A 26213-nucleotide genomic window follows, 5' to 3' on the forward strand; every position below is an offset into this window, starting at 1 on the left:
CGTTTTCCAAAACAATCATTCTTTGTTGGTACTAAGCAACCACAGCTGGATGCCCCATGAAATTTAGCTTATTGGGAAAAACACAGCATGAATTAAAGTGAAAGAACAATGTACATCAAACATGTAGCAAAAATGTGACACTTAAAAAAGAACTCTTACATAAAATTAAAAAAACACAATGAAATCTGTCAAATCCTGGAGAAATTTAACACAAAAAATATGTTTTGACTAAGTCACATCTGCAGAATTTGCTCAAACATAGATAGAATAGTGTATATGTGTGGAAATGAATTATTTAAAAGCTTGGTCAACTGAGCTGCTGCGTTACACCACATGTAGTGCACTGAATTAACTGATTTGTTACCCTCAGCACATTAAAGAAGAGGACCAAGAGATGGGAGAAGTCTGGCTGTAGTGTCTGTTGAGTGACTGGTGTGACCTTAAGCAAATCAAAGGACATCCCTTAGTTCTCCTGTAAGAACAACTGAAAAGTGAGTAACCACTTTCAAAGCCAGGTGTTGCATTTAAACTGTCCTTCCTTAATCAAACATATTCACCATACCCTCTTTGCTTTTTTCCTTTTTCCCCAAGAGAAGTCCAACCATTCCTCAGTTCCCACTCAGAAGGTCATGCTGAAATGGATTTTACCTTCCTACCTTTGTCATCTGAACCATCTTTCATGGTATGCAGCCTTTCCCTGATAGCCATGGAACAAGAGTGTCCCGTTCATGCCATCAGTTACAACACAGTACTGCGGTGGGCTCCTGAGAGACCTCTGCTAAAGTCCTTCTATCAAGCCGTAACAGCGGAGATAATTGCAAAGCCTGCTCTGGAATTCTTCAACTGTCTCTATCCAAAATATCTCATCTCTGGGAACTGCAGAAGTACTCACTGAGAAATTCTTTTCAGGGAATTAATTAGACTGTATCATGAGTCACCAGCACTAAATCCCTCTTTCATTTTCAGAAACTGAGCACTGTAATACACCAGCTTGGCTATTTTCTGTATTCTCCAGCGGCACCTCCAAATACTAGAAGAAAAATGAAGCTTAATGCATGTGAATTTGATGAGTATGAATGCTTCCTTATTTGATGAGGATAACAGAATGTAAATGAGTAAACATGTGCCTATGATTTCCGCCCTGTGGCAGAAACGTAAAATGTTCAAATGAATTTCTAGAGGCTTTCCCTTTGGAAAACCCACGTAAAGGCCATAAGAAGTAAGGATGGAGATAGGTATATGCAAACTATGCAGCATACTAGTACAAAGCGTGATAATATGAGCCTAATCCTGAAGGTCTTAGTCCAGGCCATCATTTAGTGACAGTGAAGTACCTTAAGCATGTAAGCAACCCAACTTAAATTCCACAGCTCACACACACAAAATTAAGCAAGCAACTACGTACTTGGCTGAATTTGGCTCTGACTGGCTTCCCTGCACTTGGTACTAAATTGTTAAAAAGCAAGGGACTACATTCATTAAAAGGAGTCCAAAAAAACTATCCCTACTTGATTTTAACAGTAGAGACTAGATAAAAAAGTCCCTCATTTATCTTCCTTACTTTTTAAAGCAATACAGAATTTCCAATTGATATTTGCTTATCGAGCAGGGCACACTGTCCTGGTTTTGGCTGGAATAAAGTTCATTTTCTTCCTAGTAGCTTGTATAGTGCTGTGGTTTGGATTTAGGATGAGAAGAATGTTGATAACACACTGATGTTTTAGTTGTTGTTAAGCAGTGTTTGTACTCAGTCAAGGACTCTTCAGCTTCTCACACTGCCCTGCCAGTGGAGGCTGGAGGGGCACAAGAAGCTGGGAGGGGACACAGCCAGGACAGCCGGCCCAAACAAGCCAAGGGGGTATTCCATACCGTATGATGTCATGCCCAGTATATAAACTGGGGGAGTTGGCCTGGGGACCGGTTAGCAGGTGGTGAGCAATTGTATTGTGCATCACTTCTTTGGTATATATATTTTTTTCTCCCTTCCTTTTCTGTCCTCTTAAACTGTCTTTATCTTAACCCACAAGTTTTTTGGTTGGTTTTTTTTCGATTGTCTCCCCCATCCCACTGGGGGGTGGGGGGTGAGCGAGCAGCTGCGTGGTGCTTCGCTGCCGGCTGAGGTTAAACCACGACAGCACACCCACAAGTTAACATGCTGTTGATGCTCATCAACAAAACCAGGATATATTTTAATAAGCAAGTTAAACTTACACTATTTTTAAAACTCTACTTAGAGTGTGGATGAGCCAATACTTTTAAAATCAGCAAATATACCTATAAACCTGTAATGTACTGTGCTAAATCATTAAAAATGCATAAAGGCATCTTATGTTGTTTTTATAGATTGTGAGGCCATTTATCTGATGCCAAAACATCACTGAAAAAGCAACATTATATTCAAGGAGAGCTTTTCACTGGGAAATCATAATCATTTTCTATTCTGACAAACACAGCTGTTCTAGGGCTGGATAATACCAAAATGGTCAGATGGTAAGATGAGCTTTGGTGAAATGTTTGTCTTAGACATAAATTCTGTTGCAAATTTTAGGAACATGACACAAAGAACAAAATTCAGGGGTAAATGACCATAACTAATCATGTTCTTCAGGTGGATATTGTCACATCATTTTCCTTGAATAGTAAAACGTATCAGTTGCCTAGACAAAATGCTATCGGAACTCCATTTACAACAAGAGTTTTATTTCGCCTCACCACCAAAATCTCTCTTACATGTTCTGACACCACTGACAAGGACAAAAGCACGTTATATTTTTTCATTAACTGCTCGTACGAGGAAGTCTTCAAGATGGACAAACACAAGAGGTTAATGAAATTATTTACACAGACAGGCCATCACCAAAATTTAAGTAAGTAGTGAATAAACTAGTTCATCTTAAAATCCTCTGTATTAAGAATCTCTTGTAATAATAAAACAGGCTCCACAAATCCCTGTTTTCCATTAGGAGTAATGGACAAAGGTCTTCCTTTTTATGACAAATACTTACACAAGTGTTTACATGGTCACAGTTACTTCACTTCAAAGAGGAAATGCATCACCATTTTACCAACCAGCTCCACAGAGAATCCAAAAGCAAATTAGGTAAAGTAAAACTCAGACTTTGAGATGATTCTCCATTTAAGACTACCTTGGGGATCAGTATGATCTGATAGCTATCTATTAATCCAGCCAATGTGTTCTGTAGTGATACGGTATAGCACTGTTGGTTTTTTTTTTAACTAGAGTATTATGCCATAATGAAACAAAGATTTTAAAAGTCTATGTCTCAACACAATTTATCTTTACCAACCACACATTTAATCTCATCGAAGATTGAAATCAGGTCTGTTTGACCAGGTTTGTTTCCATGAAGCATGAAAATTGATATTCGTGTTTTTTTAATTCACTAAATACCACATAAGAATCTCAATCCATTTGCCTAAGACTGATTTGCAACTAACTGTAATTAAACATGCCGTTCTATGTTCTCTCTTTGAATACCTCTTTTAAGCGTCAGAAATTATCCAGTACTTAAACATACCTTTAAAAGACAAGAATAACAACAAAATAGTGTGGCACAGGTTGTTCCCTCCTGAACAGAAGTCCTGCAGGCCTGAAGGATCATATTTTTATGTCAATTTTTTTTCCTTTTACTCTCTTTCATTACCTCCAGTTTATCTTCTATTTCTAATTCTTACAATTTGTTCCAAGTTATTTTAACACTTGTAATTTTTGCTCATTTTACTGATCTGAACTAGGACGTGTGTCAGCAAAAGTTATCCCTTGCCTTTACTCAGGCATCATTGGGTTTTGGACTCCTTCAGAGAAAAAACAGAAACTACCTGTACAGGTTTACAGAGGTATTTTCTGCTTTGCCCTTTGCTGAAAATAACTGTTACAAAGTAGAGCCAGAACAGCAGGAAAGGCAAATGCGTTTCAGGAACTCTGGTGTGTAGGCTGGTACCTTTGTGTACACCCACCTTTATCAACACTTTATTTTAAGCCATGGAAACATCTGAGACACAGATGCACTATTCTGTTCCTTCTACTCCCTGTTGGGGAAAGAAGTATGAGGAATGATGGCAGGGCACCGTGTCTTGAGCCACCATTGCCATTTCTGCTTTGATCACCTCCTCCAGCCCTTGGGAGCTGCGGTTTGCCGCTGCCTTTCGACGGGGAACGGGCAGAAGACAGTCTTGTACCACAACAGGTTGCATCTTCCCAATTGCTCTACCTTGACAGAGCAACCTAGTCTAATGAGCTCTTCTTTAAAATAAAATGCTTTTATTAACATTTGTGCTCCATTTTTATTATTTCCAAACTCATATACAGCTCTCCCCAGCATGGGGAACATAACACTCCTGAAGCACTGTAGGTGTGTAGCTGTTTATATACCACACACAGTGGCTTCTACATTTCTTCTTCAGAAAATACTGTCTTAGCATACACTGAACAGTGTAAAAGGATAATGACAGTTTGGTTTGAGTCAGGAAGGTGCTCAGATGCCTTAAGAGAGGTATGTTAAGTATCTTGAGGCACCTGCCTAGTTTTACATGCTTGCACCCACCGGCTGGAGTGGGACAGCCCACATACTTTAAGTCAGGCACTCTTGGGGCTCCTCTGAACTTGAACCTAAGGGTTTCACCAACTCTGAGCTTCCATGGCTTTCATATTGGAAGCAGTAATGACCTTCAACCTTTTTATCTAAACAGAAAGAAATTATTTTCATTACAAGATACTTCCTTTGTTACAACGGCTCCTTCTGCACCCTGGGCACTGACCTGCTGCACTTGTAAGTCATGGAACAGAAACCAGCATCACGCAAATGCGCACCCAGGACTTAATGGCATTCACAGATGACGTCACTGCTCAGTCAGTCAGGGAGAACAAAAAGCTCTCCCTTTATACTGCAGTAAGGGAGTGGGTTGTAAAGCCACCCGTATTGTATTGTAAGACTTTTAACTAGCTGGATACCATCTTATGTTATTGATTTAGTTAAGTGAATAACTAAAAATAAATCCTATTTTACTGTATTTTACTATTTATAAGTATTTATCTAGTATTTCTTTCACTGTTAATGAGCTGCTCTCACTTTTCTGTGGCAACTTCAGAGATGCACATTGTCACAATTTCATTGCACTCACGAACTGAGTGGATTTCTCTCTGATACTAATCCCGGTCTTACTGGGAAGAATACATGTTTCGGGGGGGGGGGGGGGGGTGTTTTATTTTGTCATTACAGCGCCAATATCCTTCCCAGGGCCTGAGCAACAGAAGTAAAAAGCACAAAGTTTTTAGAAAGCCTTTCCAGCGACTGCAGTTAGCCCTCCTGTTCTTCCACATTCTTGCAGAATACATTATGCTGTAAATTTTCAAAGAGAATTACACTCAAAAAGGTGAGCAAGGCACTGCTTGCAATTTCTTAAATTCTCCTTTGCCAGAACTGTTAGCGCAACATACAGGGAAGCTGAGCATTTTTCTTTGTGCAAATTTTTAGTTGAACAGATTTCCTAATGCAGAACATTACCTTTGAGAGGAGGCAGGGATCACGGTCTCCCTTTATTACTGTTAGAAATATATCCTTCTTCCATCACTCCACACAGAAAGCAGGAAAAAGCATTTTTAAAGAAGTGGTATACAGTTAAGAAGAAAAAGGAAATTATACACACAAAGGTTTAGGAAATAATGAATTGTTTGCATTACAAAGCCAGGGCCAGTAACTGAGCTCACTGCTGAAGTTAATTTTGCTTATAGGGAAGGAAAAAAAGAATATTCTTCCCTATTCGAGTCATCCCCTTCCTTGTTTTGATTATTGCTTGTCACTTGCCAAGACATATTCTATTGGGGGTATTTTTATCGTTACACTCCATCATACTGGCCTTGCCTGCTCTGATTGCTGCCAGAATCTTCAACCAGCACACTTCAAAGCATGCAGCAGGCTGACAGAAAGGACTTCAGGTATTATCTGGCTCTCTACAGTGTCCTTGGTGCCCTTTCATCCCTTCTCTTATCTGGCTGTGACTGCTCATCTAGGGCTATGGCTCCTTTAGTTCTGTCTGGGATGTCTCTCCCTCACACTGTTCTGGGTCTGGCTGCTCCCTTTGAGATGCAGCTGTCTTCTTTCTCCATTTTATTACAGCCGGTTGTTCCTTGCTGATTGTTGCTCCTCACGTTATTCTTGCTGCACTCTCTCCTCCTCTGTTGATGCAGCTCTCCAGGGCTATGATTCCTGCTGTCAGTTATTTCTGGTGTGGAAAGGCTGTCACGCTTTTTGCTTTGATTTAACAATTCTCAGATCCACTCTTGTGTTCAACAGGCTATATTTCCTACTGCACTTGGGATATAACCACTTTTCCCGTCATCGTGGGAGGACACTATCTCACTTCCAGCTGCACTAGGAAGACATATCCACTCTCTGATGTAACTTGAGAGCCTTGAATCATCTACCAGTACTGTTTATTAATGAACTATCATGACTTCTCATTTTTCTCTACATATTTGTGGCCCTAGTGGAGGATGACATGCTCCTATCTGAAGAATGACTAGTATGATGCTTTTGAAAGAGGCAAACATTACCCTCAACAGCTTAAGTGGAAAAACATTGTCTGCTGCTGGGCTGTAGTTTCTGTTTCACTCTGCTTGTGGGATTACCTGAATATCATTCTTCAGGGGCTTATGTCATGAGATTTCTTAACATGTGCAATCACCGAGGACAAGAAAGTGGAAATGAAAAATATATTCAGTTCCGAGGCGTTTAAATAGCACCGTTTCAATGGTCATCTCTGAAGTGTGTAAGAAGAGGCATGTCTTTAAAATGACAGCTGAGTGTCTAGCTGAGATGGGCACTATAACGGTGCCTGATTGATTTATGCCATATTGATGACAGTAAAGACAATGAAATGACAATCACATTCTACGACTCTCATTTCACTGAAAAAAAATTAGATGGGAGAAAGTTTCATCATTTCAATATCATGTAGAAAATTGTGAAGAGAGAAAAGAGATCACATAGACAATCCAAGGTCCCAGGGAATACAAGGTGGACATTTGAAAAAAAAAATTAAAAGAGAATGGAAAAAAAAAAACCATTCCAAAATGTAGGAAGAAGATACTGCACATAATGCTAGACTGTTTAAAAATGAGCATTATATTTAAGACAGTAGAAAAGTCCTCACTGACAGTTCTGATCCAAAGTTTACTAGAGTCAACAGAAAAAATTCCTGAGAACTTAACATCAATTTAAAAAATCAGTCAGCAAACAACCAAAAAGCTATCCCAGAAACACCAACAACAATATCCCTCCAGCAGGGCTCATTGTGTAAGGAGGGCTTTGAGGCACCTGAAAATATTTGGGCACATGTCTGATCAAGTAAAGCCTTCAGTATAACTTTACAGTTTGGATTTTACTGACGTACCATTCATCGCAGTATTTATATTGGCAGACATTAGAGAGCTAGAAGGATATGCAAATGTTCTAGCTATGTAATAAATGAGCCTGATTCCCTGGTTGTTTTAAAGTCCAAGCTATGCATGCATGCATACAAGGTTACATAGGAATGAAACAATGTAAAATCTACAAAATGTTAAATTTGTTCTAATTTATCCTCAGAAGGAAACAGTGTCAGGTGGTTGGAGGAAGATACAGAAACAGTGAAAAGAGCAGCCTATGAATTCAGTCGAGAAAGTTTCTTCCTGTTAGATATTGCTTGTATCTAAAACAAAAGGATGAACGGTTACAGAGAGCAGCAGACAGTCACACTGATTATCAGACAGGAAAACAAAGACTTCATGGGCGAAAGAGTGGGTCTTTCAGTCTCCTCACCTATGAAAGTGTGTAAGTAAATTCTTCCATTGCCGTTCCTCAAGGTGGTTTGCTAGATCTGGTAACTGGGTTCAAAACTTACAGGATCAGGCCCTGCTATGAACACACTCAGTGTCACCGAGGGTTCAGGAGAGTTGGCCATCAGAGAAGCTGAGTGGAGACGCTGCCGTATCCACTGGGCATGGCCACTCTTACACTGAAAAAGGAACCTTTAAATGGACAGATACAAGATAGAGATCGTACTCTGCACAGAAAACAGAGTGATCCTATTAGCCTGCATAAAATAGCTAAAGTATACAGATGTGTCCTACTGTCCTATTTGTCACATCAATGTAAATGAAAATTCCTTAATGTCTGCAAAGTGTTCATAAGATGAAAAGATAAGTGTCAAGTATTACAGTTTACTGGGTGATATTACTATTATCATATTAATTAGAAAAAATAATTAGCTTGAAACGTTAAGATACTGATATGAGATAAGCCTCTGAACCCACCGAGGTTCAGCTATCGCCAGCAAACATATGATTGAAACATTTAAACAATGAGAAGACTTCAGTATACTAAAAGCTGCTGGCTATTATAGCTTAATTGGCCAACAGTAATGTTTTCAAAGCCAGCTAAGGGATTTTTGAAAATGTTACTTGGGCTCTTGAGCAACCCTAGCATTTTAAAATATTTTCCTAAGTATTTTGTGTTTGCATAATACATTCTATACTTATTACATGGACATACACACACACACACACTCATTTGCCCATCCTTAAAGGCATAAGATCCTTTAATGGAAGAGGATCAAGTTGAATTTATTGCTGACTGGGAATAACTGATGACTGCAAGAGAGGGTACACCCCTTTTTTTAGCCCAGAATGAGCACTGGATAAACTGGAGGCTCAGTAGACAAGTCAGTGCTATGCTGCTGCTGTCTTGTTACAGTCTGATGTTAGGCAGCTAATGATGCAACGAAAAGTTATTATCAACTACAAGGATGATAGTCAAAAGACCAAATCGCCAGCAGAGAGCTCCCGTACAGCCTTCACAGCAGAAGGCTGCAGGCAGCAGCCTCTGCACCACACATCAAGCAGGTTTGGTCATGAAATTAAGGCAGAGCATTACACACGATACCATGTAGCAGAGAATCATCATGTGGTATGATGGAAAGCACCAGCTTTTGGGCCATACGCTAACAGCGAGCTTAGTCGTATGATGGAGAAGGTGGAAGCATGCAGCCCTTTCACTCCTGCACAGAAGCTGTTCGGTCAGTCCCAAAGCTGGCCAAAAGGCTTCCTATTCATTAAAATACAATTTCAAATTGCCCGATTTTAATACACATCCTTTCATCACCCCACAAGGCAGTTCCTCCATTCTCACTGTTCAGCAATGACTTCAGAGTTTTCACTAGCTGACGGAAAAATTCTCACACATAGAAAAAGAACAGAAAAAACAGTACTTAACTTTAACTTTAGTACTTGACAAGTTTTCTAGAGAGTTTCAATAGGACAAAGACTACATATCCTTCTGCTTTTTAAAGCATTGAATATAATTCAGACACTGCCACAAAATAAATAGTAATAAAAAACTCAAATCTTCCTGTTGAATTCTGACAGCCTCCCAAGTTCACGTATAACATTTAATAACAACTCCATGTGTTGAATGTATTTGGCTACAATCACTGCAGTATATTCCAAATATATTCAACACAAATTAAAGTTTCCCAGCTAATAAGCACTGTGGTGTATGTATTTTTACAATGGTATTTGTTTTACAGATGCAAGGTGATCTTCTAATAGCTACTGACATATCTAGATATAGAGACAGATATGTTTAATTAGTCTCACCTTTTTATAGGCGATCCAGTCAAACACCCTGTCAATGTCAGTGGCTTGCTGCACCTCCTGGGATACTGGATGTGAACTGGCTAAACCATCCAGCAACATCACTTCATGTAGGACATCTGTCAGAAATCTCTGCTTTTCCTGAAATACAGCATATGCAGTAATATCGCAGACAAATATACATTTACAACAATACAGAAATGATGCACAGTTATCAGAGGCAGCCTCTATATGACAGCTAACTAAAATCAGACCTTCTGGTTTGAATGTAAGCCACTATGACCTCCTACAGTCTTGAACAGGTTTATAGAATAGACAGGAACTAATTCGAGCACCAGGGATCCCTCTGACTTCAGACCTTTTGCTGCAATGAAAGCTGACTGAAATTACATTAAAGACTATTAAGTGAATCAAAATACATGTCGGTGCACACCACAATTCTGATAACAACCATTTACTCACGGTTACAAGGAGTGGGAAGAGAGGAAAAATGGCAGTCTTCAATCACAAAAATACACAGATGCTACAAATAGTAGAGCTCATTGTATACACAGGTACGAAAACTTTTGACAGAGATGGGTAAATACAATTATTACTGCTTTATTTAATGAGGTTTAAGTCACTTGGCTCTTAGTGCCAAGTTCACACGGCAGGTCGACGTGGGACAGGACAAAGAACAGAGTCCACAGCCGTGTCACAGCAGATGTCTGCATTGTCTTTCATAATTCTGGTATAGAAATCCTTTCTCCTCAAGAGCTTGCGTGTTCTGCAAACTTTGTAACTTCCACCTGAAGGAAATCATTATTATGTCTCTTTACAAGTGGGACAATAGCGGCACGTATAAGTTAAATGACAAAGTCAAAGTCACAGCTACATCACAGGCAGGTGCAAACCCAAACGTCCAACATACTAATTTGCTTCTATACCTTCTATAAATATGGATTGCAGACATATGTCAAAATTGCTGCTTATTTACTCTGGCAGCAACATTAATTAAATGATCACGTATACTCTATGAACTGTGCTGCACTCACTTTTACAGCGCAGCTAGATGGGACTTTTTCAGCTGAGAAAGGACATGCCTTAAAAGCTCCTCATATTGCATTCATATAGATGTCTCTAATCCAAAAGACTGTCAGGAAAGAAGAGCTTAATTTACTTGTTTTTTTCAAGTCACAAATAACTGCAAAGAGTGAATTAAAAATTATGGAAGGTTTAAATAAGCTTTTTTTCACCCCAAAATGACATATCTTCAATTTTATCTAAATTACAACAGTTCCTGAATTAATGTCAACCTAGTGTGATAATATAAAGAAACTCTAGGGAATGCTGCATTTTTTTCAAAAGCCACCTTGATCCCCACAGATAAAATAACCACACAATTACATAATAAATTCTATGTTTAATTTCTTGGGTGGCAAGGTTTTGGTATCAATGTGTTAATTTAAATTATAAGACAGCCAAAAAGCTCTTCCAGTGCTGATCCATCTGGAAATAAACCTTTATGTTAAAATTCATTAGAGCACAAGAAATGTACCTTGAGCTGATTGTATATTCAGGCAATTAAAAACACAGGATGCAGGAAAGCCAATTACCCAACACACTCTTAGTATTCTCAGCTGGCTGCATGAGGTAAAGTTTGTGAAGGAAAAAGTACCGTCTTCTTCGTATTACTGTTCATTTCCAAATTTTCTCAGGCATACACAGTTAGTAACTGCCCTATTTTTATAGGAAAAAAAAAGGTGTGGGGAAACAATTATTATGACAGTCCTACTCAGGGGAAAACTGCTGATGTGTAAAGGATTGTACATGCTTCGATTACACCTCTGCCATATTCTCTATTACGCAATAACGAAGCCCCAGTTTCATCAGATGTATGATGTGTAATACATACAGATATCGTATTGGGTTTTCATGGTGGGGGGGCTACAGGGGTGGCTGCTGTGAGAAGCTGCTGGAAGCTTTCCCCATGTCCGACAAGAGCCCATGCCAGCCGGCTCCAAGACGGACCCGTTGCTGGCCAAGGCCGAGCCCATCAGTGATGGTGGTAGTGTCTCTGTGAGAATGGATTTAAGAAGGGAAAAAAGTTGCTGTGCAACAGCAGCTGGAGAAGAGAGAAATGAGAAGATGTGAGAGCCCCAGCCCTGCAGCCCCCAGGTCAGTGGAGAAGGAGGGGGAGGAGATGCTCCAGGCGCCGGAGCAGAGATTCCCCTGCAGCCCATGGTGATGAAGACCACGATGAGGCAGGCTGTCCCCCTGCAGCCCAGGGGGGTCCACAGGGGAGCAGATCTCCACCTGCAGTCCGGGGAGGACCCCACGCCAGAGCACAGGGATGCCCGAAGGAGGCTGGGACCCCGAGGGAAGCCCGTGCTGGAGCAGGCTCCTGGCAGGACCTGCAGATCTGTGGAGAGAGGAGCCCACGCTGGAGCAGGTTTGCTGGCAGCACTTGGGACCCCGCGGGGGACCCACACTGGAGCAGGCTGTGCCTGAAGGACTGCAGCCCAGGGAAGGGACCCACACTGGAGCAGTTCGTGAAGAACTGCAGCCCACGGAAAGGACCTGCGTTGGAGAAGTTCGTGAAGGACTGTCTCCTGAGGGAGGGACCCCACGCTGGAGCAGGGGACGAGTGAGGAGTCCTCCCCCTGAGGAGGAAGGAGCGGCAGAGACAACGTGCGATGAACCGACCCCAACCCCCATTCCCCATCCCCCTGCGCTGCTGGTGGGGGAGAGGGAGAGAAATCAGGAGTGAAGTTGAGCCCAGGGAGAAGGGTTGGATGGGGGGAAGGTGTTTTAAGATTTAGTTTTCTTTCTTATTATCCTACTCTGATTTGACTGGTAATAAATTAAATTAATTTCCCCAACTCAAGTCTGGTTTGCTCATGACAGTAACTGGTGAGTGATCTCTCCCTGTCCTTATCTCGACCCACAAGCCTTTTGTTCTATTTTCTCTCCCCTGTCCAGCTGAGGAGGGGAGGGATAGAGCGGCTTTGGTGGGCACCTGGGGCATCCAGCCAGGGTCAACCCACCAGAGGTATGAACACACAGAGGTATGGACCCATCTCCAAATTCAAATTTGAATATCACAATTGACAAACAGTTGTGGGAGTGGATTGTTACTGTTTGGAATTAACTCATGAAAAGGACCTCTGTTAATCACAAATGAATATTTTAAATACAGAACCTAGAATTAAGAAAATCAGCATGTAGGAAACAAAGTGAAGCTATAAGAAGAATACAAAAGATATGAAAAGGATAGGCTACGTTTTGGGTTTCTGTTTGTTTCTTTGGTTATGTCCTGAAGGGCTGAAAAGGAGCATTTTAGATTCATGATCACTCATTCAAGTTACCATAGCTGAAAAGTCTTCCTTGAAATTTATGGCAGACTGTCACACTGGGATACAACTGGAATAGCCAGTACATCTCCAAACATGTAAACCTGCATTTCAGTGAGAAATAAGAAGGCTTTTGACCTCTAAAGCTAAATTTATTGAATTAAAAAGATTTCCAAAACGTTCCCACTTTTACCCTTTAGTACAAAGCCTCTGAGAGCAGGTTCCAGAAGGAGACTCAAATAGAACTCCAGGGAGACATAGAGAAAGCAAGAGAGAGGAGTTTGCTGGTTGACAGGGGGCCTGCAGCTTGAAGAGGCAACAGGAACCAGAAATGCAGAAAGAAACTAAAACTGCCTTAATTATGTTGAAGAAACACCACCTCAGCTATTAAAGTCCTATCAGCACATTAAGAGGAAAAGGCCAACATATGTGACCAAACCACTTATACTGATGGAAGAGGGGCTTTCTATTCCCTAGTTATTTTACCCTACAGTGGAATTGATCTGTTTTAACATGATACCTACAGGACTAAAGAAACACCTAGCAGCACAGAAATTGTAAAGAAATTCAACCTTGGAATGCGTTTAATGAGGCCAGTGAGGTGTCAACACTGCAGGTGACAGGTTTGCAGCCAGACATGAAACAATGACAAAATGGTGTTCAAGAGGACCCTCCTCCGAGGGAGTTCAACTGCAAGAGGAAAGCCAAAGGCTGTGATCTGCCTGTAAGGAAAAGAGGGCTTCAGGTGAGTCTTGAGGCTTTGCTTGGAAAGTGTCTGTAGCTGCAGGTAAGCACAATGCTGTGCAGAGCTAACACAGGGCCAGGGCCCTGAGCAGGAGCTGGTATGACAGCGGCAGAAGCCTAGTCTGAAAAGGACAGAGGTGCTTCCACTCAAATTTGTGCCTTTCTTTAAGGGCAAGCAGGAAGCCCCTCTGCTCCTTATCCTCCTACTGCCCACTCGGAGACACGTCTCTTCATCTCCTCTCCTCAGAGCCTTCCTTGGACTGCGGATAGTGAAACTCTGGGAGACCAGACCTGTGCTGAGAAGAAGAGACATGCCAGTTATTTCTGGTTGCCTTCCCTCTCTTACTCTTGAGAATGCTTCCAGGTGCAGGGACTGAAGTGCTGTTACCAAGCAAACATGCCTTTCGAAGATTTACATTTTCAGACTATTTCCCGAACATCTGTGGTCACTAGATTCAACTGTTTGACTCTTCATAGGAATGACTTCTTTTAATCCTCGTCCATAAGACCTTCTCTGTTTGGTACAAGGTTGTCCTGAAAGACTTATCCCTTTCTCTGTGCTCTCCCCTCCTTAGCCACCATTTAATCATTGTGAAAATTCAAATTTCACTGCTTTGGGTAAAAGCAGCACAAATGCAACAGGTAACAGGGTCAGAAACTTTCCACCTGTAGCAATTCTTCCACATTATGGAAATAATCTGGAGATGTTTAAATGTGGATCTGTAGTGTAAATCATTCCACTGCAAAAAGAATCAGGAGTGAGAAACTGGCTAACCACAAGGAAGCTTTCTAGTTCTGGTTTATTTTCACCTTGTTCTAAGGAGGAAGGTTTATGGAAAGGTAGTGGTCACTCTTTATGTATTAATCCCCAACGGGATGCCCACCATTCAACCAGTCTACCTATAACTGGAAAGAAAGCAATTGTGAAATAACGTTTTTTGGCAGAAAAGACTACACCCTCAAGAGCCATTAAAAATTTGTTGTGCATAACAGGATAACAATGATGTAATGGAACGGGGTTGCTGCTGGTGATTTTACAATATCATACAGAGGCATAATGTAAGAGTACAAGTTAGCATGACAATAATGTAATACTTAAAGTCAGTCACATAAAAATAATTACTAAAAATTAATATGAAATACCAGGGAAAAGAATTAAAATGAAAAAAATGGAAAACATCCAACAGTGGAACAAAAGGAATAGCACAACGAAAGCCAAAACTGATAATTAGTACGCAGAAAAGATCAAAGGCCTCAATATTAAAGGCATTGCCTTTGTTCTGGGACAGCCATTCAAACAGTTTATGGACTGAGAAATCTACATGTATAAAGCGTAATATTGGTGTGCAAATCTGGAAGTGATTTTCCTAACAAATTTGCTGGAAATATCTTCTCCAAAATATAGAGCTTTACTAGCCATCAGGAATACAAAGGAGATAAGTGATCTCTCATGCCTGACAAAACAAGCATTTGCAAGACACAATACTTGGGTTTATAGGGAAAGTGCACCATAGGGAAAAAGAAATAGGGGCAAATTTTGAAAGCAATCAAAGAACACCAGCATATATACTACCAGCAGTTCAGTTCTAATACAATATATTTCAGGGTGAAGCTTAACAAACTACAGAGGAATATCATCTATGAAGAAACCTAAGGTTCAATAAAATACCTTAAAGCCAGAAAAGATCTACTGGGGGACAAAATCAAGTTCTTTTGTCTACATGCCTATAAATCCAAAGTTGTCATAGCACAGGAAGTCTCCTGAGTACTTGCAAGTGAAAGCAACATTTCTTTCTCTTTCTCTCTTCCCAACAGTAATTTTTTGTAAATAGCTTGAGCAGCTTACAGATTGCTTTTTTTTTTTTTAATTTATATCTCTGCATGTGTGCTTCAATTATGTGCATAGTTTGTTGAAGGAAGCCTGCAACACATTCTACCTTTATCAGCTGTGAATATGTCACAGTTCTGTGTCTACCTTCATAGCCTTCTTTTCCGCATTTGCAGTCAAAGTTCTTGCAAAACTTCTGTCCCTTTGCTTGAGAAATTTTCGCACCGACTGAGAATTTTCGTTATAAAACAATGTAGATGTTCTAGGAGTTCATAGTTAAGGAAGACCAATAGCTTTGAATATCAGGAAGGAGAATTAGATATGTATTTTCTTTTCAATGAAGTGCCAAACCAGATATTCATGACCACCTGCTTAAGTTGCCAAGCAGATGGGTAGTTGATTTGGAGTTTTTAAGCAATTTCACCAGCTACTTCAACTGCTGTTTCCTACCACCACTCTGTTTTTCAGGTATAGCTTTGATTTGGTTGTACACCAGATCCATTACACCAAATATAGGCCTACAGAATGGGAGGATGCAGTACAAAAAAGGGAGCATCAGAAAAGGAAACATCACATACTGACCACCAGCACTTAAAAAAAAAAAAAAGTCGGTTTCACAATCCAAGATTATGTTTTGCCACTTTGTATGTAGTTGCCTTCACAGAAATACTCATTAAGCAAATGGATGAACACAGATCCACTGTCTCCTCATGCATTTGCCTCCAGAGCATTTTAAAACATTAGGCAACAAAGTATGAAGTTTATCCTCTGATTCAAACTCCACAGGGGGAATCTGTAGAGGAAATTCAGCTCAATTCAAGAAACAGTAAATAATAGTTAAATGAAAAGGGGCTTTGAGATGTGGTCAGTACATTGAGTCAACTTCCAGCAACAACTGCCAGAGGTTACCATCAGTGAGAATACTTTCTGGGTGCTCCACATCTGCTGGATGGATTTTGCATGCCTAGACTGTTTCAACCTGAAAGTGATGAGATTCAGTGAGCTAAGGCCTAAAGGAACCAAAGATGATTTGCAGGCACACCAAAAATTACTTACCAGCTTGTGTTCCAAGTAACTGCACACTGCCCCAATTTCAAAATAAACAGTGGCAGCACATTCAGGAAACTTGAGAAGCAGTTTCAGTAAGGATGCCTTCAAATATACAGCTACAGCTTTGCCATTGAACTTCCCATATGAACTACACTTTCTGATGAAGTGCATAGTCTTGTTTCAGTAGGGCTATCCTGCAGTGAGCCCTTGCCTTCAGGCAAAAGTTGCCATGAAGTTTCTTTCTCGTTTTTACTAAAGACAAAGTGGTTACTAATTTAAAATTATGTGAAATTCAGCCAGTTGACTGAAGTTTCTTTCTGAAACCAAAGCTTCATCTAAACCCTGAACTCAGGAGATTTGAACTCACATGACCCAAAAGCTCTCATCATAATGTCATTTCAACTGTTCTCTCAAGATGAGCAGATAATGACACGAAGAAAGAAGAGACACTGACATTCTCCAAACCTGTAGTTAATCTCCTGAATAAATGTTTCATCTAAATGTTGATATTCATTTATGTCTGATCTCTAAATGTTGAGTTAACTACTTAGAGTTCAGAATTCCATATATTAATCTACCTTGCCAGAACATAAAAAAAGAAACTGTTAAGGAAGAGCATGTGGAGATGGAAATTTATTTCCTTAAGCTAAATTTAGTAAAAGGATTTCTAAACTGGTATACGTTAAAAGGACTAGTAATTAGCAACCAGAAGATCTTGCAGCTTACCTTTACATATCTCTCTTTTCCTGCCAAAGTCAATTATACATGAGATTCTAGTTAATTTTACATTGAAAGCTTCCCCCATAGTTGAGTGAAAACAGAAAATCCTACAAGGACTGACTTCACTGAGCAGTTACTGGGGGAAAAAACACTCCATGTGGTATTAATTAAACGCTTACTTTATACTGGCATGGGGAGCCTTTAACCAAAAAAGAAGAGATGAAAGTAGTTTTAAAAAATGAGAGGCTGAATCTCTCTCAATGCTGAGCCAGCGTGATATTTATGTTGGGTTAGAAGGATCAAGCAGGCTACAGCTCAGGTCTGAAATGCCAAAATAATAATGAAATAAATCAAAAGGCCCATGTCTTAAGTCTACTTCAAAACTCATAATGATTTTCTGGGTTTTCTATGACTCAAACGACACCTAAAAAAACTTTACAGATGGAGACAAATGCTTTAGGAGGCAATCTGAGTCAAAGCACATTAAAGACATGCATGTGTCTAATGGCCGTATTCACTTTTATTATTTCAATCGAGTCAATGACAAAGACAGGCAATTAAGATCATTTATCAAGAATTAGGGCAGCATGTTGCTTGATGTTCAAAGTACTTAATGTAATGAAGTTCAGTTAAATGGTTTTCTATTAACTTTTTCAGGCAAAGGTAATTTCTTGCAGCAAGTATTTTTAAAACAGAAATGTTGATATGCAACCCTGTTATTATTTGCAGCTGCCTGTAGTAACGGCAGGATCATCTAGACTGTGGAACCTAATAATGTAAAGGAAGCATAGTTCACTTTTAAGAAAGATGAAAGACGCCCTTCCACGTAGGCACAAAGTTTTACTCCATATACTTTAATCACAATTGTTTAATACTAAGAAAATTTCTGGCAAATCTGACCATCCTTAATTATAAAAGTAGTAAGCACACAAGAAAGTGGGAGATCTTATCCCAGAGCTTCAATAGATAGAGAAGGCAGAGGATTAAAAAATATCACTGATGTACTACACCTTGACTCAGCCAATAAAGTTGTCAGCAAAGCTAACTTTATTATAATAAAGAAAAGGGAGAAGGCAGCAAGGCTCTGTGAAATGCTCTCTCAGCAAAAAGCCGGGTACTGACCACTAAAGTATTTGACATTCGTTTGATGGATGAAAGGGAAAATTACATGCCAGTAATTCCTGCTGTCATAGTCCTCAAAACCTACCCCAATACCAGAGACATTCAAGGACAAACATTATGGTTCCTTCCACCAGAGAATAAGGAGGTAAAATTCCTGGATCTGTAAGCCTCAGCTGAATTCCTTTACAGAGCCACATACAAAGGACTTCAGGATGATGACAGAAACAAGCAGAGAGGAAGATGGAATATATAGTTGCAAAAGGGCCTCTGAAAGGAGGAACATGAGCAGGGTAGATGAGAAAAGACAGGGCTATGAAGTGGAAATGACCAGCATGTAGCTTTCTGCTGTAATTTTCTCTTTTCTCTGATCCTAAAACTAGCAGAGGCACCTTCCACAGAGGTGAGATTACCTTGTCGTACGAGTCACAAGATCTTACAGCCCAAGAACTCACATCCAGCTGCTGTTGCTTTTTGATGGCATGGAGAGACAACCAACCAGTTATATGGTAAGCCTCTAATACAGAAACCTCATCTCTTTCGAAGTCCTGAAATAGCAACAGCCAGGGAATTCACACACAGATGACTACTCTGAGCACACACTATCAAGTGAAATTCCCTGACCTCTGGGGGAAACAGTTTGCAGTGCCAGCTTTCTTTTTAAAACCATCCTGACAACACAGAAACAATTGTTTAAACTTCCAAAACCTTGAAGAAAGACATTTAAGATTAAGAATTTGAGACATTTCAGAATAAGAATTTCAAAAAACTTCATTTGGGGGACAGGCAAGGTAAGAGGCTGAAATGTGAAGAACGGTGAATTAATTTCCATTGTGATTGTCTAATGACTGTGTAGTAGGGACATATTTCCTGCAAAATCAAAGGTAGCTTCAACTTCAAGAGGTAAAAGGTAACATGCAGGGACTTATTTTTTAGCTGAGGGATGGAAATGAGAAGTTCTAGCTTTGATTTGAAGTAACTTATATTTTAAAAAGGCTATTATGACCAATGGTGGACCATGAAGGATCTCAGCACAGAAAGCTCACTTTCCTGTTTTAAAACAAGCAAAACTTTGTCCGCTTCCTCGGGAGAGTTCTCATGTGTCTTACATTAACTGCAACGAATAATGGACGCCTCTGTCAGAATGACTGTTCATTCTGTTCTTCACCCAAAATTTTAATAGGAGGATCCCGGACATAAGGATGGGAAGGGTTTAATAAGGACTGGATTTCCCTTCTCATTATGCAAGCCTGATGAAGTATGCAAACACCTTCTGGACAAGACCAGAAATTCTAGACCTGCTGGAAAGTTCAGTAAAGCGTTACAGCTCCATGGCAGTTCAGTCAATATTGTTATCCATCCATCTTTCCTGCGGTAAAAGAAGAGCTTATAAAACAATTGAAGAAAAACTGATAAAATCAAGAACCTCAGAGGAAGAAGAAATGTTTAAGCAAGCTAAAGAACCTAGAGAAGAAGGAAAAGCCAGAAAACAGGTTTCGGATAAAACCCATGGCTCTCTGCTTTGTGCAGAACTCAGTGCTGTTGGTTTAAGTTATAATGGTGTGAACATGCCTAATGAATAGCTCTCCTAAAGAGTCTCAGGTTCAGCCATACCAAGACTCTGAATGCCAAATAAGACGGACACTGAAAAATGCTCAGCTCTACTAAAAGAGACTCATCTTCAGACAAGTAGTAAAACTTTAGGGGTTTACAGAACTTTAATGGTGAAAGCGTTGTGTGCCTGTAGCCTACAAGCATCCAACAAGTTAGGTAGGAAGCTGGGGATAGATCCATTTAATTCAGATGTATCCATACTGCCCTAGTTGCATTTCCAGAAAAAAGTCCTTTTTCTGGAATTGACCACCAGTCTTTTGCTTCTACACTTACTCAAACAAAAATGTGACAAAAAGTCTTTAATGAGCTGAAAATAAGCTGAAATTGACATTTTAGTCCATGGACTTCTTGAGCAAACTTTCAAGGGTAACATTTCAGAACTACAAGAGAAAGAAGTTAACTGTCTAACTTTCCCAATTCTTTAGAAAGAGGATTGTGGCATATTACTCTTTGTTTTCCTGATGCAAAGAGCTGTGGTATCATACACCATAACATCTTTTATTTATATTACACAGGTACGAATTACTGCTGACAAAACACCACCCAGAATGCTGGAATGTTGCTCTGTTTAACCATTATTACAGAAAATAAGGTTTGTAGTTCTTGTTTTTGCAACTGATTCATGAAGCTTGTACTGTATCCTTCACTTTTGAAAAAACATAAGCTGTTTGGGACAGTTTTTCTTCTTATAAATGCTCACTTCTTATTTTTTCAAGTTTACAAATGTCAGTATGTTCTAAACAGCAAATGCAGTTTATACCAATCATAAAAATATCCAGCAAGCCAAATTCCAGCAACTGTACCTTTTGCTTCCTCTTCCTACAATGTCTGTAATAAGGCTGAAACATCACAGTGTTGATTCAATTGCTAATTGAATGCAGCATGTTTAAATGTTTAACTCATTAAGTGTTCCATCTTGCCACCAATTCTTTAATTATTTAAATATGACAGTATGATTATTTTTATATCAGAGGCCAATGATATCCAAAGCCCTATGAAAACTTCACGTCTACCTTCTTAGTTTAAGGAAAAACTTGACAGATTAATATTTTTTCAGGCACAGCAATACTACTGTAGTTAATTCTAATTTATGCAGCATGTGTCTGATTTCCAAGTTTAATGGTCATACCTTGTTCAACCCAACTGTTTTGCCTGTATTCTGCTAAGACTCCAGGGTTTCACGTGACAGGCATGTCATTTGCATAACAGTGAACATTATATTCATTACAGAGAAATCTCAAGCAAATATTCTATATTCTAAATGACTTCTAAAGCAAAGTTATTCTTCATTTGTTAAACTGGTTATGTGAAGAACAAATGACTGATGATTTGAAGATAAAATTCAGTGTATAAACATTGTCATCTATGACATTTCACTATGCTGAAATCATAAAGGCCTGCCAGATTTCATTGCATTCATAATTAGAATGATTACATTGTAATTCAGGATGTGTTTTTCATAAAGATGAAGAGAATGAGTTTTAATAAAACCAAAGCTACGTAAACCCAACAAGCCTACCTATGCAAGGCAGATGTCAGTTCAGATAAAGATTTATTTTCCTTTTCATAATGCAATTATAAACCACAATTGACACCCTAAAGAAAAAATTAAAATACTACAGATAATTCAAACTTCACAAGATGCATACCTAAATACAACTATTTTAAAAAATTAGCTTTAACTCAAAATTATAGCATCTACATTTCATGCCACACAAAAGCTACTGGGATAAGAATATTCAATAAATCCCTGAAAAATGGGAAAAAAATTTTCAGAAGTTAGTGTGCAAGTGTTTAAACACAACATTCAAGCTACAACAAAACTCTATTAGGCAACCTTTATTAATAAAACAAATATTTTGCCACATAATTAAACCTATGTAAACACAAAAGGATAGCAAACAGAAAAATTTCTCCAAAGGACGATAAAATCTATATAGCAACTTTCAATATGGTCTCACACACAATTTCCTTCTCCTGACATCTCGTATCTCTTATTTTTCTTAGAAGGACAGTATTTCTAGACTGCAGCGGTTGATATAAAGTGGGACCTGAGCAGGTATGATATGATATAACAGGACTCCAAAAGAACGTCCCTTCCCGCTTTGCCCTCAGAGAGCTCCATATTTGCACACCAGTTGACAAAGCATGTTCAACTGTGTACAGCTGGAAAACATACTGAAACCCAGACTGTCAATTCATTTATCCCATGTTAACTTTGTATGTAGCGCTACGTGGCCAAACAGTAGCAGGAAGATAAAAAGAGTAAATTTAGAGAGAGAACAGAATACTGTAAGAAAAAATATGGTCAGTTTTACAGTATGTTTTAGCCAAACATTTCTTTCCCATCTATCTCAGGTTTGTGGATAAAATTCAATATTCTGAATATTTTCAAAAATGGTCCATGTTAAATCATAACTTCTTTAATCCAAAATGTTTCTGAGCAGAGAGACAGTAGTTATTTTAATGTTGAGTTATGATAGACACGACCTTATTTCTTTTGTAATAAATTTCAGATTACACTTTTGGAATGCTGTCAAATTATTTCACACCTAGTGATTTTGCTTCATTGGACATCTGATACTTGCATGCATCATTTGCTATTTTTCAGCAGTCCCTGTCTATAACAAAAGCAGGAGTATAACAGCAGAGCAACTTTTCTGTGGAGTCTCCAAATTAACAAAATAAACCTGACTTACCATGTTCCACCCTGGGTAGAGGTAGTCTGTCCCAACAAATTCAAAATAGTGAGCAAAACCTTCTTTCAGCCACACATCCTCCCACCAAACTGGAGTCACAAGGTCACCAAACCACTGCAAAGGAAGTTCAAATAAACAGCCTTCAGGAAAACATGTCTGTATACATCTCATTTATACAGAACACATTCTTCACAAGTTTTAATAAAAACAGTGGTGTATATACCACCCACTGAAACTCATTAACTGTTTTTTTTATGTACTAATGAATTAAGCCTTTACAGGATGCACAAGTTACTGAAGTAAAACATTAGAAAAGTACAAGCCGGGGAAAAGAAGTGTTGAGGAGACTATTCGCAGTGTCTATTTTAGTTATCTAGAGGAGATGCTCCCCTAGGTTTAAGGGACTAACATACACAGTGGACAGAAAAGGCTTCTAACTCAAGTAATCTGATACATTACCTGGAAACATCACTATTTATAGTGCGAAACTTGAAAAACTGGGAACTCAATCTCCATACCCCAGACCTAAATTTTAGCATTTCTTTCTCCACGATGCCTGCCCACTAAGATTTACAACACTACTGATACGCCATTCATTGGCCAGTTTCCTAAGGAAAGCAGTTTTATACAATCATGCCATCTTTCCGTGGGTAGGACTTAAACGCCTGAAAACAGGTAGTTGATGCTACTTTAAAAGCATCCCAGGGTATCCGAGATACCCACACAGACCTAGGAAATTTCATACAGGACTTACAGGAGATCTGCAGCCTTCCCGAACAGCAACCGGAGGCAGAGGGTGTCTGCACTGGCACGGACCACCTGTGTTTATGCAAAGGAACCCTACACGAGCTGACTGCCTTCTCGTTCACCCCAGGTCGCTCTCGAATTTCCCCACTGACTTCAATCTAATTTAGAAAGAAGGACAGAGATCTCAAAGCTAATTAAACTCCTAAAAAAGTACATGAAGATCAGCAGCTGAAAAGAGAAGGACCTAAACCGAAGGCAAGGCAAGAACGCGGACATAAGATACTCTGCTCAGTAGCCGTCAACAGCCACAAAGCTGTCGCGGTACAGGACACGTGGGTGTCAGGGGGATTTTAGACAGAGCTGGGATGATCATTGGAAGAGGAATGAGGACAAAAATTCCAAGGAAATCAGGCACCATCAATTCTTCCGCTGATGGATGACCCTGTTTAAATGACTGTAATGGCCCTGTGCAACCTGGATCATCGTAACACCAGTGGTAAGAGCAGAAACACATACACTATTACGAAAACATGTTTCATACCCTCTGTACCATCTTTTTTGCCAAACAAATACCAAAACTTTCTTTCAGTAAAATTCTCTGCCAGTTTTTTGTTTAAGGTGATTAGAAATGAGATTAATTCATAATCAACAGAGATAATTTTGAGGTTTTATGGAGTCATAAGCTCTGAAAATACACCAAAAGTGAGCAGCGAGTAAGTATTCCAGGGGGAGAGACTCACGTCAGAGCAGAGGAGCTGCTGCTGACACCGAAATGAGAGTGGGGAACGAATGAAAGCGGAGTTGGCCAGTAAGCGGTTTGCTTTCATGACGGTTGGAGGCTTTGCCTGGGACGTGAATGAAAGGTCTCGGTTCTGTGCATGTCTTTGTGGAGGGAGAATAGTGCCAAGGAAGGATCAATGCTGCAACAAGGATCCGTAGTGAAGTGAATACAGGGGCTCCAAAGAACAGACTACAGAAACTGAGATTACCAGATTGCCACACAATGTTCAGTAAATAGGATTTGAACGAAAAAATGAAGTAAAACGTGACAACAAATCTCACTGACAACCAACTTAAAAACTTAGGGAGAAAAGATGAGGTTGACAAAAGTCATATTCACACACCAAGTGAAACTAAACTCGGTGATCATAATCTAGCTGAAGGCTATCAGTAAATTAACTCTCTACAGGACCAATAGAGATAAATCCTGATCTTAAGAACATTTAACTGAAAAGACAAAGAAACACTGGAAATACTTTCATATAGATAATGCACTTTTCACAATTTGAAATGTTAGAGTAGCATACCACCAGAGGAGTGTGAAAGTTATATTTATACTAGAATAGGTCTATTAAATGATTTCTAATGACAAACAGACTAAACACAATAGCACAGATTTTATATCTTGAATTACAAGAGGACTGCTGAACAAATACGAAACCAGCACCAGTCATGGTATGCTATGACTATTCAGAGAGAGATTTTAAAAAATAAAGGTTGTAAAGTTCATAATACATCCTCTTGTAACTCAAAAGAATAACATTAATTTATGATGTCACAAAAGATAATTTCTTATACTCCTTTGTGAGTTTTCTGGGTTTATTTATTAATGATACAATTAAAAGTATTCATTTAATTATCCACCTAAAGGAAGAAGTGTTTTACAGGCATTAAAACAGCATGTGATACCAATATGAAAATGTAGGGAATTTGCTTAACTAGTCTTGAATAGTATCAGAGACAGTTATCAATGTCAGAGACAGAGCAGTCCCAGAGACTGCAATTAATGAAGCCAAATTTTCCAGCAGAAAAGTGTTATTATCTTCCTAGGTGTTACATGTCTGAAAAGAAAACATTAAGTAAAGCACTTCATTTATTTAAGTAATTGTTTATTTATTTATTTGTGTATTTGACTACAGACACTATTTGCCTCAATCTTGGAAAAGAAAAATGAATTCAAATAAATTGATTACATAAATTTTTCATCTCCCTCAGGTATTATGTTCAGCCTGACATGCAGAAGGCACTTATTTTACAGACACACTGAAAGGACACTCTTTCCTATATGCTTTCTTTACAGATTATTAAAAAAAATTGATTGAGAAATTTTTAATTTTCCTTCTGCTTTCATGCCTTTTTAACTCAATCTGTCACACCAAGTTTTGTGCTCATATGGGAAAACTATCACAAAAAATCATGGTGCATAAATTCAAATGACACTTTCTTCAAAGGCTGTAGGTGGGATTGATCTGTGATACGCAAATAAAACTGATTACTACCTTAATAGAATTATTTTAATAAATTATGGTAGTTATTTCAAGCTATCAACTTAAGCTGCTAGAAATATGTGTGTTGTGACCAATATCTCATTTGTGTTTTGGGGCTTGGAGGAGAAGCTTTGATGCCAAAACACTCCTTCTTCCAATTATTTCTTTTTTTTAATTAAATACATAAAATGTTCTAAAAGAACACTCAAGCTGAAATATCAAGCACTAGCAACCTAGAAAATGACAAAACTAAAATTACCTGTGTAACTTTAATATGTCCCTCTTAAAACATGTACCTAAAGTAAATACCTGGTCAAGCATTACAAAGTCATCTATGAAGAAACTGGGTGTAAAATTCCTTCTTACACACTTTTTACCTGTATTTTAACAACCACGGAATTTCTTTGTCCTTCTGCAATCCTGTCTCTCATTTTCTATCTG

At 39.1% G+C, this 26213-nt stretch overlaps 1 protein-coding gene across 2 annotated transcripts in view; it reads right to left on the minus strand.

Moving 5' to 3' along the window:
• TRHDE (thyrotropin releasing hormone degrading enzyme) overlaps nucleotides 1-26213 on the minus strand; it is a 221401-nt gene that overhangs the window by 106720 nt on the left and 88468 nt on the right. Inside the window, exons 5-6 of one of the 2 annotated variants that reach the window (XM_069773710.1) lie at nucleotides 22759-22872; nucleotides 9656-9793 (exon numbers count right to left, since the gene is read on the minus strand). In XM_069773710.1, the coding sequence (XP_069629811.1) occupies nucleotides 9656-9793; nucleotides 22759-22872 (252 nt within the window). The remainder of the gene's footprint in view (nucleotides 1-9655; nucleotides 9794-22758; nucleotides 22873-26213) is intronic. The other variant, XM_069773711.1, reaches the window with a different exon arrangement.

The sequence above is a fragment of the Haliaeetus albicilla genome, chromosome 28, assembly GCF_947461875.1.
Source record: "Haliaeetus albicilla chromosome 28, bHalAlb1.1, whole genome shotgun sequence".
Lineage (NCBI taxonomy): Eukaryota > Metazoa > Chordata > Aves > Accipitriformes > Accipitridae > Haliaeetus > Haliaeetus albicilla.